Source organism: Eptesicus fuscus, chromosome 8 (genome assembly GCF_027574615.1).
Source record: "Eptesicus fuscus isolate TK198812 chromosome 8, DD_ASM_mEF_20220401, whole genome shotgun sequence".
NCBI classification, from domain to species: domain Eukaryota; kingdom Metazoa; phylum Chordata; class Mammalia; order Chiroptera; family Vespertilionidae; genus Eptesicus; species Eptesicus fuscus.
The window spans coordinates 2,045,420-2,061,200 of NC_072480.1; the positions used below are offsets into that span (position 1 = coordinate 2,045,420).

Consider the following 15,781-nt stretch of genomic DNA (forward strand, 5'->3'; position numbering starts at 1 on the left):
TGCCAAGGTTGCGGGTTCAATCTCTGGTTAGGGCACATACAAGAAGCAACCAATGCATGCTTAAACAAGTGGAACAACAAAAATAAATCTCTCTCTCTCTCTCTCTCTCTCTCTCTCTCTCTCTCTCTCTCTCTCAAATCAATAAAATAAAGAAGGGTGAATCAACAAGTAAGTATGATATCACAGACTCCCAAATAGGTGTTCTTTTAATTATTATTACCATTTAACACATAATAAAATTGAGGCTTACATTAAATAACTTGCCCCAAATCACAGATTGCATATGGTAAAGGTAAGTGTGAATCCAGAGTTCAAACCACTTTTTAACCAAAATAAAGCAAATGAGGATGTGTAATAAAGACTACAAAAGGCAAGGTTAGTGGGCTTACTATACAAAGAAGGAGGAGGAGATAGGAATAAAAAAAAAAGAAAGACAAAAAGCTAATAATGAGCATTTACTCTTTAACAGGCATGTTAAATATATCAACTCAGTTACTTCTCATACCAACAGAATAAGGTAGACATTATTATTCCTACTATTTAATAGATGAGTCAGAAGGAAGTGAAAAAAAACAAACAAACAGATTCAAGTTCAAATAACTGGTAATTGATGGAGGAAAGAACTGATCCAGAGAGATTTGATGGTAAATGTATGCCATTAATCACTACCAATGCAACTCAAGTAACAGTCACTCAAATTAACCATTAAGAAACAAGATTTCATTATTTATATTTAAAATTATAGCTGAACTCTTATGACCAAAGTAATAAACTACATATTTCTGAAGATTCCAAGTTATTTGTATTATCATCATCTGAGGTAATTTCTGTGTATTTTTCCATTTCCCCTTTTCCCACCTCTTCCCCTTCTTCATCAGTTGGTGTGGTTGAGTTAAATTTTAAACATAAATTTCCCTTGGTGTAGTATTAAAAACAATGTTTATATTTTAATATTAAAATAGATGTTGCACATGAAGAATTTACATTTAAAATAAAATTAAAATCCCATATCTAAAAGCATTGAGGCAAAAAATTCACAAGTATCCATTAATTTATGTATTTATAATATACAGAATTCTTACATGTGAAAATATATGCACTATAGTAATATAAAATATATTAATGTATTTGTATAAATATTATATTAATAAATATAAAAGAGAGATCCATTTTGAAATCAATGTCATACTTCTGTGAGCTGTTGAGTAGACTTATACAACCCAGTTCTATTCAAAGTGTCTCCCTTATACCAGCTATATCAGCATTACCTGGTGAGTTTGCTAGAAATGAAAATTTGGGCCCCTCCTTAATATTCCTACATAGAATTTCTGGGGATGAAGGAAAGAAATCTGTTTTTGCAAGCTCTCCAGGTTATCCTTAGGTACCTGAAAGTTTTAGAAAAACTTCTATAGTCATATAATACCAGAATTTTATAATTGCATGGGGCAACATAAAGTGGATATGTTATATTTTAGTGGCAATATCACTAACAATTTTATAGATATACTTACTTAAGGATCATTACAGAGAAAAGAGGGGTTGGACAGATATGCACTTAAAAAACAGCTGGCCATTTCCTACATAGATTCATAACCTCCTTAGTTAAGATACCACCTTCTGCTCTCTTAAAGTTTTCAAGGGCATTAACCTCAATACTAATAGAAAAATTACCAAATAATGTCTCCATTCTTAAAATATAGATTGCTTTAATTTGCATATCTCTGATGATGAGTGGTGTTGAGCATTTAGTACTCCGATGGTGGGAATGCAGACTAATGTAGCCACTGTGGATAACAGTATGGAGTTTCATCAAAAAAAATAAAAATGGGCCTTGCCAGTGTGGCTCAGTGATTGAGCGTTGACCTATGAACCAGGAGGTCAGGGTTCGATTCCCGGCCAGGGCACATGCGTAGGGTGTGGGCTTGATCCCTGGTAGGGGTCGTTCAGGAAGCAGTGATCAAATATTCTCTCTCATCATTGATGTTTCTATCTCTCCCTCTCTTTTCCTCTCTGAAACCAATAAAAAATATGTTTTTAAATAAAAAAATTAAAAATAGAACTGCCACTTGACTCAGTGGTCCCATTTATAGTGCTTACATGTGAAAATGGAATATATCCTAAATATCTTGAAACACCAATCAGAAAAAATATATGCACCCCTATGTTTATAACAGCATTATTTACAATAGCTAAGATCTGAAAACAGCCCAAGTGCCCACCAGTATATGAGTGGATATAAAAGCAGTGGTATTTACACTATGGAATACTATGCAGCTGTAAAATAAAAGGATTTTTACCTTTTGTGTCAGCATAGATGAACCTGGACAGTATTATGCTGAGTGTAATAAGCCAGTCAAAGAAAGACAAATATCACATGATCTCACTTATAAGTGGAGTCTAATGAACATAATAAACTGACAAACAAAATAAGTTTAGAGACATAGAGGCATGGAACAGATTGACATATCTCAGAGTGGAGTGGGAGAGACAGGGAGAGATTAATGAGATATTATATACATATATATGCATAACCAATGGACACACACAATAGTGTGTTGAAGGCCTGGGGTGGAGCAGAGGCTGGGAGGAGAGGGTAAGAGGGGGAGGTTGGGGGATATCTGTAATACTGTCAACAATAAAATAAAATGAAATTTTAAAAACAGAGAGAGAAAAGAGGGGGGAAAAAAGGCAGGAAAGAGGAGATGATAATTCTTTGGTTTGAAAATCATCCCCTCAAATACAAAATAATCCCAATTGTCATTGCAGAACAAAAATTGCTTTACATAAATTATGTAATTTGGGTAATATTTATGTTGTATAGATTCTGGGGGAGTAATGAGTTTGTGAGATTTCAAGCACTGTCATGTTGAATGGCATGAGGAGAAAAATATATACATTCCGCTCTAATAATATCCTACCTAATAATAGACAAATATGCAAATTGACTGTACCTTCGCTATGCCCGTGATTGGCCAGGAGGCGCGGGGGGGCAGGACTCGGGGTGGCCAGGGTGGCCAATTGGGCCGGCGGGACGTGGTGGCTGGAGCTCAGCGTCTGCGCCATGGCTGTGCTGCAGAACAGAAGGGGCCTCTGGGGCAGTGAGCTCACGTCCCACCGCGGACCATCAAAAGCAGGGGAGCTGGGTGCCTGTCCGCTGGTGCACCAGGCCTTTCAGAAGCCTCTGCCGCGCCAGAGGCTTCTGAAAGGCCTGGTGCACCAGCGGACAGGTACCCAGCTCCCCTGTGATCAAAAGCAAAAGCGTGGGAGCTGAGTGCCTGTCCGCTGGTGCACCAGGCCTTTCAGAAGCCTCTGCCGCGCCAGAGGCTTCTGAAAGGCCTGGTGCACCAGCGGACAGGCACCCAGCTCCCCCATGATCGAAAGCGAAAGCGTGTAGGGGACCCTACACGTGCATGATTCAATCATGCACTGGGCCTCTAGTAAAACTATGTTAGTTTAAAGTGAAATAATAATTTCAGTGGTTTGAAAGAGTAATATTTTAATTTCTCTATGTAATTTTATCAGTTAGTTATAACTGATAAAAATAGATATTTTTGCCAAAATTTAAAGTGCTTTGAGATAGAATTTCATTAGAAATTGATAGGATTAGAAACAAGAGAAATTACTGTGAATAATTTTGAGGCATCATTCAATTTAGATACAAGAAAATTGTGTGACTACTTCTAATTTTTCTTTAAATTTTTTCTGTGATTATAAATTATGCATTATCTATGTAGTTTATACTTATCTATCATTAATGTCATATGCTGATGAATATCACATACAGATAAATGATACTCTAAGTAACAATATTAATAAAATTTATAGCGATTGAAGGTATAAATTCAATATTTATCAGAATTTATGTATTACAACAACATAAACAATAGTTACCTTTACAAATGCAACAATTTTCAAGGAGATTGTTGCTAAATATAAGGAGTTCATCACAAAATCCATTAGATTCCACCAATCATGGATATAATCTTGAAGTCCGCCATCCCACATTTGTTTTATTTCTCCCCATATGAAACCTGCAATTATAAAGAGGTTTATTGTCAGTGTAATTTTCAATTAAATTACTAAAAACAGATTTACAATTTAAGAAGTATAAAATCTTGGAGCTATAAGAGACCATGTAGTTATACTAGATACAGCATCTATTACTAGAGGTAATAATATTGAATCCCAGACAGATTTCAGGACTCTCAGCTAATTATAAAGAATGCTGTTAGGGCAGCTTCATTTTCTTTAACATAGTATTTGAAAAATTCATAAGAATGTGCCATTTTTAATCAAACTAATTTCTCTTTAATTATATATTTTTATGGAAAATACAACATTTATTTGTAAACAAATATTTTAAGACATTCTTCATCCCAAGTTAAAACAGTGTATCTACTAAACATATTCGGCTTAATACCATTAAAAGGTTACTTTGTTGAGCTTTTGTAAGCAATTAGGACCTTGAAGATCTGATTTCATGTGTAGACAAAAGGTAACTATAATATTTGTGGTACTTCATTAAAATGTGTGATAGCTTTAAAGCTACAACCAGAAAAAAATAAAAATCCCTTTTCTTTATTATGGTCATATTTTTTATAGGAAATGTGTTTTCTTTATTTCAATCTAAGAAGTACTTCTAAAATATCAGTATATGTTATTACTCTATTTTCATAATCTTAATAAATTTATGTAAGTCTGTTTATATAGCCTAATAATGAGAAGGATATATAAAGTATCTATAATCAGGAAATATTAAAAGAATAAATACAATTTCATAGGTGCAGTAATACAAGCAAACAATGAGATTCTTTTAAAAAAATGATAGCCTGGATAGTCAAATGTGTAGCACAGAGCTTCACATCTGTTTGACACTAAAAGCAAGAAAAGTCACATTAACTATAAAAACATTACTTTTTATGAACCCATTAAAGAGATAAGACACCAAGGAGCCTATACTTGAAGGTAAAGCAGGTTCTTCCAAAAAGAGCCACAATGTGAGTATTAGGTTACCTGTGGCAGAGTGGAGGGGTAAGAGACACTGGCATTATACAAAGGAGTAAGAAGATTTCAGAAAGATGTTTTAAACAAACTAAAGGCTACATGTGAGCTAGCTTAATAGGATAGAACCCCTGGGACACAGACACAAGGGAATTTGCACCCATGTGCTTACTCTTTTCCATAGATCCCATTCACTGTTCAAGAGGCTGATTCTAAGGGAAGGGCATGCTCCTGTCCCCTAAGGAACAAAACACATTAGCCCTATTGGAAAAGTAGGAAACAGCCTTGAGACTAGGGTTTACACCAATATCATTAAAGATTTTCTACCAAAGTGGGAAGGTCAAGAAACCTACTTCTGCACATGACCTGGAAAGATTTACTGCCATGAGAAGAAAGGTGTGGATCATTGAGAAACTCCATCCCCAATGCCCAGGTATAGGCCTACCTAAGTCTTCCTTGACTGGGACAACAGAAAACCTTTCTGTCCCCCTCCCCTCTCACCAGGTCAACAGACACCAGGCAATGTGCAAAAGCTGATAACCACTGGAAGAGTGGCAAGAGCTTGGATAGAGGCCCCATATCCTCGAAGAATAGGTGTACCCAGAGCAGCCAAAAGCTGTTGGTGGAACAGGAATTCTAATATCCCTCTTCCCCACTTGCTATAACATTTCAGACTGCTATAACAAATTATCATTGAATGGGTGTCTTATAAAAAGCAGACATTTATTATCATATTCTGGAGGCTACAAGTCTAAGATCAGGGTATTAACCTGGTCCAGTGCTGGTGAGAGCCCCTTTCCATATTGCAGACTGCTGACTCTTCTTTGTATCTTCACATAGAAGAAAAAGAATAAGCCAGCACTCTGACTCTTCTTATAAGAGCACAAATCCTATTTATGATAGCTTCACTCTCATAACCTAACTAGAGGCCCGGTGCACAAAATTCATGCACGGGTAGGGTCCCTAGGCCTGGCAGGTGATCAGGGCTAATCTGGGCCTTCCAGCTGCTGGCCAGGGCCTTCCTTTGTTCCACGCTGACCCCAGTGGTCAGCACACATCATAGCAAGAGATCGAACTCCAGGTCTCCCGATGGGACTCCTAAGGGGACACTTTGCATATTAGCCATATAAATATATATATATATATTGCTTCCCAAAGACCCTACCCCCAAATACATGCACAATGGGAGCCAGGATTTCAACATATGAATTTGAGGTGGACACAGACATGTAGTCCATACACTACCCTAAGCAGAAGTATATGGTGCATTGAAATTGTAGCAGCAAAAAACCCAAACCCAGCTCATTTCCTGACTATCTTGCCTCAAATTCCTGCATTAATGTTATAGCAGAAGATTCATTTATATTTTCAAGCACTAATGCTATGCACTTCTGTTTAGTCTACTGCACAGGTAGAATCAATACACTCAAAACACAAACACATTCATACAGCATGATCCATCATGTTCATACTGTTTTTAAAAAGATAAGAAAAAGTACTGAAGGCATTGGGGTGGGATGGCATAAAAATAAAAGACACACAGCATACAAAGGAATAAGACTGATATCAAACTTGTCTGAAACTATGTAAGACAGAGTGACATCACTAAATTACTAAAAGGAAAATATCATCCCAGAGTCCTATACACAAAATGAATAGTTCTAATAAATGAAGGTAAACAAAAGACATTTTTTAGACAATGAAAAACTCAAGTGTATTACCATAAGACCTATGCTACAAGAAATGCTCTTAAGGGATATACAGTATTTTGGGCAAAAGGTATTTAATACTAAACTGAAGCTTAGATTTATAAAAATAAATGAGAATCTATATCCATAAATGGTTAATGTAAAAATAAATGTAAAATATATTTTTAAAAACTTTAAATTGTTCTAACATGTAATCGACTGCCTAAAGAAAAAATAGTAGCAATTTATTGTGGTTTATAACATATATAACATATGTAAAACTAAAATATATAACATTAACAAAGAAGATGAGAAAGCAAAATTTGTAACATACTATCATAAAGTTCTTGTACTACATGTAAAACAAAATAATAGTATTTGAATTTAGAATGTGATAAATTAAAATTTCATAATCCTAGGAAATCCTCTTTAAATATTTTAAGTGTGTTAATAAAGAGCCAGACATGTAAATAAACATGGAGTTATAAAAACTACTCAATTAATCCAAGAACAGGCAGAAAAAGAAAATTTTAATGCAACAAAAATCATATGTAACAAATAAGAAAAATGATAGTACTGTAGTGGGTTTTAAATCCATTCTCATCAATAGTTATATTGAATGAAATGTATGCTCTAAACATAATTATTAAAAGACAGATAGTTGTAGAAGATTAAAATGCAAATTACAACTATACCACAATTCATCAATAGGTTAAATGTAAAGAAATAACAAGATACTATAAAATACTAATCAAAAGAAAGCTCCAGGGGTTATATTAATATGTGTAGATATATTTCAGAAGAAATGTTACTAGGTATAAAGGGGATATAAAGTAAGGATAAAAAGGTCAACTCACTAAGACGATAGAACAATCCTAAATATGGATACAACTAATAAAATAATCTTATAATGCAAGATACTATAATTATTAGAACTGAAACAAAAACTAAAAGTACAGTTACAGGTAGAGACTTTATTTCTCTCTGTAACCAATGGAAGCAGTAGGCAGAAATTTAGTAAGGATATAAAAGCCCTAAATAACACTATTAACAACTTGACAACAGCAGAATACACATATTTTTTTTAACTACATGTGGAACATTGACAAAGATAGACTATGTTATGGACTATGAGACAAACCTCAAATACTTATACAAGTTGAAACCATACAAAGTGTGTTTTATGACAACATAATAAACAACAAATCAATAATGAAATGTATCTGGAAAACGCCCAAGTATTTGAGAAAGCAAAATTTGTAACATACTATCATAAAGTTCTTGTACTACATGTAAAACAATAAAAACTGAATCTAGATATTTGAAATAGTCAAAGTTGTTAACACTCTAGCTAGAATGATGGTCAAGAAATAAATAGAGAAATATACATGATCAATTGCAGAAATGAAAAAAGTGCCATCAATAAAGATATAGATTTTATAAAGATAATACAATAAACAGCTTGGTACTCATAAATTTTGCAACTTAAATGAATTGGACATTTTTTCTGAAAGACACAAACTTCTAAAGTGATTCAAGACAATGTAGAGTTGTCCTATAGTTATTTAAGAATGTGAATTTATAGTTAAAAGTCTTCTAACAAAGTTTAAGGTACAGTTGCTTTGTGCTGAATTCTACTGTATATTTAAGGAAGAAATATCAGTGTGAATCAAACACAAAAATACAAGGGGAAGAAACATTTAAGAGGCAAGTATTATTCTGATAAAATTCAGACAAAAATAACACAAAGAAAACTGAACTACACACTCATAAACCTTATGAATATGTGCAAAAATCCTCAATAAACATTAGTACATTAAATACTATAATATATACATTGATAAAAAACATGACCAAGTGCTGGTTTTCCTAGGAATAAAAGGTTGTTTCAAAATTTAAGAATCAATCAATATATCATCAGCAGATTATTGAAAAATGAAAATATCTTCACAGTAGATGCAGAAAATGCATTTGACAAAATTTAACATGTAAAATATGATGCATATACTGGATTTTAGAGCTTGTGGGAACTTTAGAATTTATTTATCATGATAAAAATGCTCAGCAAAGCATAAGCAGAAGGGAAATCTCTTGATTTGATAAAGAACATCTATTAAAATCTACAACTATCATTATATGTATTCTGTAAAGTGTCAGAGAATAAATAATTTAGGGTTTTCAATTGATGATCCAGTAACACTGTGTTACAAAGAAACTAGAAGAGCTGTCAATGGGCCAGATTTGACCTGTAGGCCACAGTGTGCCAACTTCTGTCCTATATCTTGATTTTTGTGATACTTAAGAATTTATCAACATTTTAGATATTTTAAATAAGGATACTACAACTTAATTTGAAGGCAGTAAAATTTATGAGAGATTGATTTTCATGGATGATTGGAAATAGGGATAGTTTAAAAATAGGGAAATAAAATATTAATTGTAATATAATGGTGACAAGTAATATATCACTAATGCACATGTCATTTACATGTTCTGTAGGTTTGAAAAATTTCACAATCAAACTTAGGAAAAAATAAAAGTATATTAGACATCACAGTTTATCATTAATTATTGTAAAGTAACAATGGCTATTTAAAATTTTAAATAAAGTTTTATTTATTAATTTTAAGTTACATTTAAATGAATAACACAAATGAAGACTGATTCAGTTGAATATAAAGAGAAAAAAAATAAAGTCTGCTGTAGACCACTGCTTTATTCTAGATTTGATGTTTACATCCTAGCTTCCCTTTGAAATTTCTTTCATAAATAAATTCCTTTTGAGAGCTTATATAAGATTGGGGAGTTGATAATTCCCAGTCAGGGAATATGCCTGGGTTGCAGGCTCGATCCCCAGTGGGGGGCATGCAGTAGGCAGCCATTCAATGTTCTCTCTCATCATTGATGTTTCTAACTCTCCCTTTCTCTCTGAAATCAATTAAAAATGTACATGTAAAGAAAAGAAAACTACAGGCCAATATCTCTGATGAATATAGATGCTAATATCTTCAACAAAATATTATTAAATCAGATATAGCAATACATTAAAAAGATCATATACCTGGACCAAATGGGATTTATTCCAGGAATTCAAGTATTTTTCAATATTCACAAATAAATAAATGTGACACACCACATAAAATGGAAGATAAACATAATATGATCATATCAATAGATGCAGAAAAAGCATTTGACAAAATCCAGCATGAATCCTATATAATAAAACACTAATATGCAAATTGACTTAATGGCAGAATGACCGGTCACTATGAGGAGCAATGACCACCAGGGGCAGAAGTTTAATGCAGGAGCTGTCCCCAGTCGGGGGCAGCTCCTGTGTTGAGCATTTGCCTCCAAGAGGGAGGCAACCTGCGGCAGTGATAAGGCAGTGGGGCTGGCCAATGGCCGGTGCTAGGCCACCAGCCAAGGCAGGTGCCAGTGGGGGCCTGATCACCCCATCTGTTGGTCGCCCCACAGATGGCCCTGAGCACTGGCCAGGCCTAGGGACCCTACCCTATATATTGGGAACAGTCTCTTAGATTTAAAAATTAAAGCCTGGTGAGGCAACTCTAACACTGAAAAATACAGGATGATGCAGTGATGACATGCATGGAAACTGGCCTGCACATTTTGTGGTCAGCCCTGATTCTGACACTTACAACTGTTTGACAAAGCCAATTACTTAACTTCCCTCTGCTTCAGTTTTTCCACCCATAAGATGGGGAAAATGGTACTACTGCCTCAGAAGGATCATGTTATATACTACTTTTTATAATCAGGGCAAATACAACAGCAAGATGGCTTTCACCTGCATGAAAAGTATGGTCACTGGTGTATGCAGCATCCTAGATTGCAAGAGGGATGTCCAACTGCTGGTTTAGGCCTGACATCCCCTGAGGGATCCTGGATTGCGAGAGGATGCAGGATGGGCTGAGGGACCGCCCTCCCCCGCCACCCCCGTGCATGAATTTCATGCACTGGGCCTCTAGTATATGATAAAAACTCTCAAGAAAGTGAGAATAGAGGGATCATACTTCAACATAATAAAAGCCATGTAAGAAATAACTACAAGTAAGATCATACTTAATGTGCAACTCTTAGATTTAATAAATAAAGCTGGCAAAGCAGGATACAAAATTAATATCCAGAAATGTGTGGAATTTTTAAACACTGATAATGAATTATCAGAAAGAGAAACCAAGAAAACAATCCCAGTTATCACTGTAAAAAAAAATAAGGTACCCAGGAATAAACTTAAACAAGGAGGTAAAAGATCTATATTCAGAAAACTATAGGTCACAGAAAAAGAAATACTAGATAGATACAAATGAGTAAAAGCATTTACTGTGTTCTTGGGTTGAAAGAATTAACATCATTAAAATGTCCATACTACCCCAAAAAATCTATAGATTCAATGTAATCCCTATTAAATCACCAATGGCATATTTCACAGGTCTAGAATGAATATTCCAAAGTTTTATATGGAACCAGAAAAGATGCTAAATAGCCACATCAAACTTGAGAAAGTAGAACAAACTTGGATTGATCACAATACCAGATATCAAACTATACTGCAAAACCATGGTAATCAAAACATTGTGGTACTAGCATAAGAACAGGCAAATGGAATGGAAAAAGAGCCCAGAAGTCAACCCATTAATATTTGACAAAGAAGGCAATACAATACAGTGGGATAAAGACAGTATCTTCAATAACTGGTTCTGGGAAAAGTGGACACAAACATGCAAAAAAAAAAAAAAAAGCAACTAAACCACCAACTTAAACCATACACAAAACTAAACTCAAAATGGAAAAAAAAAGAATTAAATGTAAGTCATAAAAACCTTAAAAACAAATATAGGTTATATAATCTCAGACATCTCTCAGAGCAATATTTTTGCAAATACATCTCCGAGGGAAAGGGAAACACAGGAGAAGAATAAGCAAAATGGGGTTTAAAAAGCTTTTGCACACCAAAGAAAAACAGCAACAAAACAAAAAGGGAACCCACTGTATGGAGAACGTATCTGCCAATGATTAATCAGATAAGGGGTTGATTTCCAAAATATAAAAAGAACTTATACAACTCAACAGCAGGAAGACAAACAATTAAAAATTGGGCAAATGACCTGAATAAACACTTCTCTAAAGAGGACATATACATATGAAAAAATGCTCATTCATCAGAGTTGAAAATAATAACTACAATGAAGTATCACCTCACATCTGCAAGAATGGCAGCTGTCAATAAATCAACAAGTGCTGGAAAAGAAGGGGAGAAATGGGAACCATAGTGCACTCTTGGTGGGAATGCAGTCTTTTGAATCCAGTGTGGAAAACAATATGGGGTTTCCTGAAAAAAATTAAAAATGGAAATGCCTTTTCACTCAGCAATCCCACTTCTTTGTATATATCCTAAGAATTCTGAAACACTAATTGGGAAGAATATATGCATCCCTATGTCCATAGCAGCATTATTTACAATAGCCAAGATCTGGAATCAGCCCAACTGAACATCAGTAAATTAATGGATTAAAAAGCTGTGGCACATTTACACAATGAAATATGATACCACTGTAAAAAAGAAGGAACTCTTACTCTTTGAGACAGCATTGGATGGACCTGGAGATTATTATGCTAAGCAAAATAAGCCAGTCCAAGAAAGACAAATATTACATGATCTCACTTATATATGTAATCTAAAGAACTAAACAAATGAACAAACAAAATAGGACCTTAAGTGTGGATAACAGAATGACACCTGTAATAGAGTCAACAAATTAGCATCCAAAAGTGTTTTTGTTTTTCATGTTTAACTCCACATTATCTCCAGAAACAAATGACATCTGTTTGAGATAAAACTGCTACTATAATTTAGATGAATTCTCATCTACACTAATAAAAGAGTAATATGCAAATTGACTGTACCTTCGTGATGCCCACCTGCCAATCAGGAGTGAGTATGCAAATTAACCTAACAAAGATGGTGGGTTAATTTGCATACACAGGCTTGGAGTGGCTGGGAGCGTTCCGCACCGCCCAGCTGCTCTGGGCCTCTGGGCAGCGTAGGAAGGTGGAAAGACAGCTCCGGGGGGAGTGAAAAGGTGGCTCTGGTCGGAGCAAAGGCGGTGCCAGCAGCCAGGGGAAGGAAGGCCCATTCTTGCATGAATCTTCGTGCACCAGGCCTCTAGTTGTATATATTATGCATATACATGCTTTATTTAGTTTGCATGTAAATCTTATGCAAAAAGGAATTTCTCATATGAATACTTTAGCCATCTTTTACCCCTAGTTTTTTATGTTAAAAACCAAACCCTAAATAAATTGAAAGCCTTAGGATCATTGTCTAGTAGAACATAGCTGTAACTAGGTCTCTACTCTGGCACAGCCTCCTTTTAATCCATCATTTAGTGTTTCTAATGACTCCCTCTGATCACTTTAAAAGTATAGCTGTTACCAGGCCCATATGCATGCTTGTTAGAGCTATTATTTTACTTACTAGAGGCCCAGTGCATGAATTCGTGCATGGGTGGGGTCTGGCTGGCCCACCTTGATCGGGACCAATTGGGGCCAGTCTGCCTGGTGGGAAGGGGTCATGGGAGGTTGGCTGGCCGGCCCCACCTCCATCCGGCCAGTTGGTTGGCTGCAGTGCATGTCATAGCGACCAGTCATTTTGGTCATTTGGGTCGCTTGGCTTTTATATATATATGTGTGTCTGTCTATTATCTACCTATCCATTTAGATAGTTATAATTGACTAATCTCTAATTGATTTTTTAAAGTTATTTTTATTTTTAATTGTTAACAGTATTACAAATGTCCCCCATTTACCTTCCAGTCTGCCTCCTTCCATACAGGCACCAGCCCACCCCAAGGCCTTCACCACATTATTGTCTGTGTCCATGGATTTTTATGTTGGTTATCTCAAGATGATCAAAATCATAAGTTTGGTTTCTGTATAAGGCTTTTAGATTTCTTTGCTTATATTCTAAAGTTCACTCTGACAGCAAACATCTGCAAGAACTCTTACGGCTGTTTGATAGGAAAAAAAGAAGTGTCAATAAACTTCAATACAAGGTGGGGCAAAAGTAGGTTTACAGTTGTGAGTATGCGAAACAGTTTATTCTTGTATTTTTATTTATTAACCTTGAGGCCCAGTGCACAAAAAATCATGCAAGAGTAGGCCCTCACAACCATGGCTGCCTCTGGGCCCCACAGCCCCACCCCCTGCCCACTGGTTGTTCTGCAATCAGGTCTAATTAGCACAGTAGCTCTTTATTATATAGGATTATTGTATTATTTGTTTCTTGTATTAATTATTTATTATTTGCTGTATTATTTTCCATACAAACAATTGTAGCTGTTTTTGGTCCGCTCTATATAGCAAAGTCTGAAGAAAAAAATAATTCAAAAAGGTTTGCAAAATTATTGACTATATTCCCTATGCTGCACATCTGAAACTAATAAAAAATGATGCTGAATGCCAAATTTAATATAAAAATAAAATGTTTAAATATTAAAAATATATAAAGAAAACGTTTGGTAGGAGATGAGTTACAATTTATCAATTATACCAGAGTGAAAGGATAGGAGTCATTATAGACTTAAAGATATAAAACTCAATAGACTTCAATATAAGTACTTGAACCTCAGCAGGAAAAATATTAAAAATAACATAGAAACATTATTCTGCCACTGTAATAAATCACAAGATATTTGTATCTGAAATGTAGAATAACTTCTTATTGTTGAAAAACAGGGAAAGAATATATAAAATAAAAGAAATCCCCAAGCAAAACCATACATCTTAAGGAGATAAAGGTATTGATTTGAGAGGATAGGCTTTAAAGAGAGAAAATTTTTATACTCAGACAAAGTGAAAATTCATAATATAAATAGATAAAACAGACAAAAGTCTTTTGTCAGGATAAACAAAATGGGAGGTGTAAAAGTAATTTCTTATCAAATAAGGTAACATAGTTCTGGGAAACATTCTCTGAATGTAGAAGGAAAGTAAATTTTGAAGAAATAAAAAATATTTATTTAAACAAGTAGCTCATGACTTTGACATGAGTTAAGATCTAAGTTGTTTCAAGAAAACTTGAGAAAACCCTTGCACAGAGCTTCAATCTATCATCAGTAAAATTAACATGATGAGGGACACATTAATAAGCCACAGTCTTCTCCATAACTTGTTCGGTCCTGTTATAAAACTAAATCCTTACAATGGAGGGACCACTTACTTTACCAGATAGTAGGAATGAGTGAGAAAATATATAAGGCTCATTAATATAATCATCAAATCATACTATACCTTTTTGTCTATATCATACTTTTGATAAAAGGTTAAGTCATTGCTACCCTGTTGTCTTTAATACTCATATATTCAATGCAATCCCTACTAAAATCCCAAAATCGCATATTTCACCGATCAAAAACAAACATTCCTTCTCTGACTGGCTTTTCTCACTTAGCATAATGCTCTCCAGTTCAATCCATGTTGTTGTAAATGGTAAGAATTCCTTCTTTTTTACCACAGCATAGTATTCCATTGTGTGGATGTACCACAGTTATTTATTTATTTATTTATTTATTTATTTATTTATTTATTTTTTTTATATATTTTATATTTTTTTACAGAGAGGAAGGGAGAGGGATAGAGAGCTAGAAATATCAATGAGAGGGAAACATTGACCAGCTGCCTCCTGCAACACCCACTACTGGGGATGTGCCTGCAACCAAGGTACATGCCCTTGACTGGAATCGAACCTGGGACCCTTCAGTCCACAGGCCAACGCTCTATCCACTGAGCCAAACCGGTTAGGGCATACCATAGTTTTTTAATCCACTCATCTGCTGATGGGCACTTAGGCTGTTTCCAAATCTTAGCTATGGTGAATTGTTCTAGGCGGTTGGGCGGGGGGGGGGGGGGGGGGACACATATGTAATTCCTTAATCAATAAAGAAATTTAAAAAAAATTCCAAAAATGTATATGGAAACAAAAAGACACCAAGTAGCTGCAGCAATCCTGAGAAAGAAGAACAAAGGTGGAGGGATCACAAGACCAGATATCAAGCTATATTACAAAGCCA

General features: G+C 34.9%; 1 protein-coding gene across 2 annotated transcripts in view; it reads right to left on the reverse strand.

Annotated features, from left to right (window-relative positions):
• TRPC4 (transient receptor potential cation channel subfamily C member 4) overlaps positions 1 to 15,781 on the reverse strand; it is a 370,139-nt gene that overhangs the window by 115,446 nt on the left and 238,912 nt on the right. For both annotated transcript variants that reach the window (XM_054720360.1, XM_008159223.3), the window contains one exon: positions 3,892 to 4,031. In XM_054720360.1, the coding sequence (XP_054576335.1) occupies positions 3,892 to 4,031 (140 nt within the window). The remainder of the gene's footprint in view (positions 1 to 3,891; positions 4,032 to 15,781) is intronic.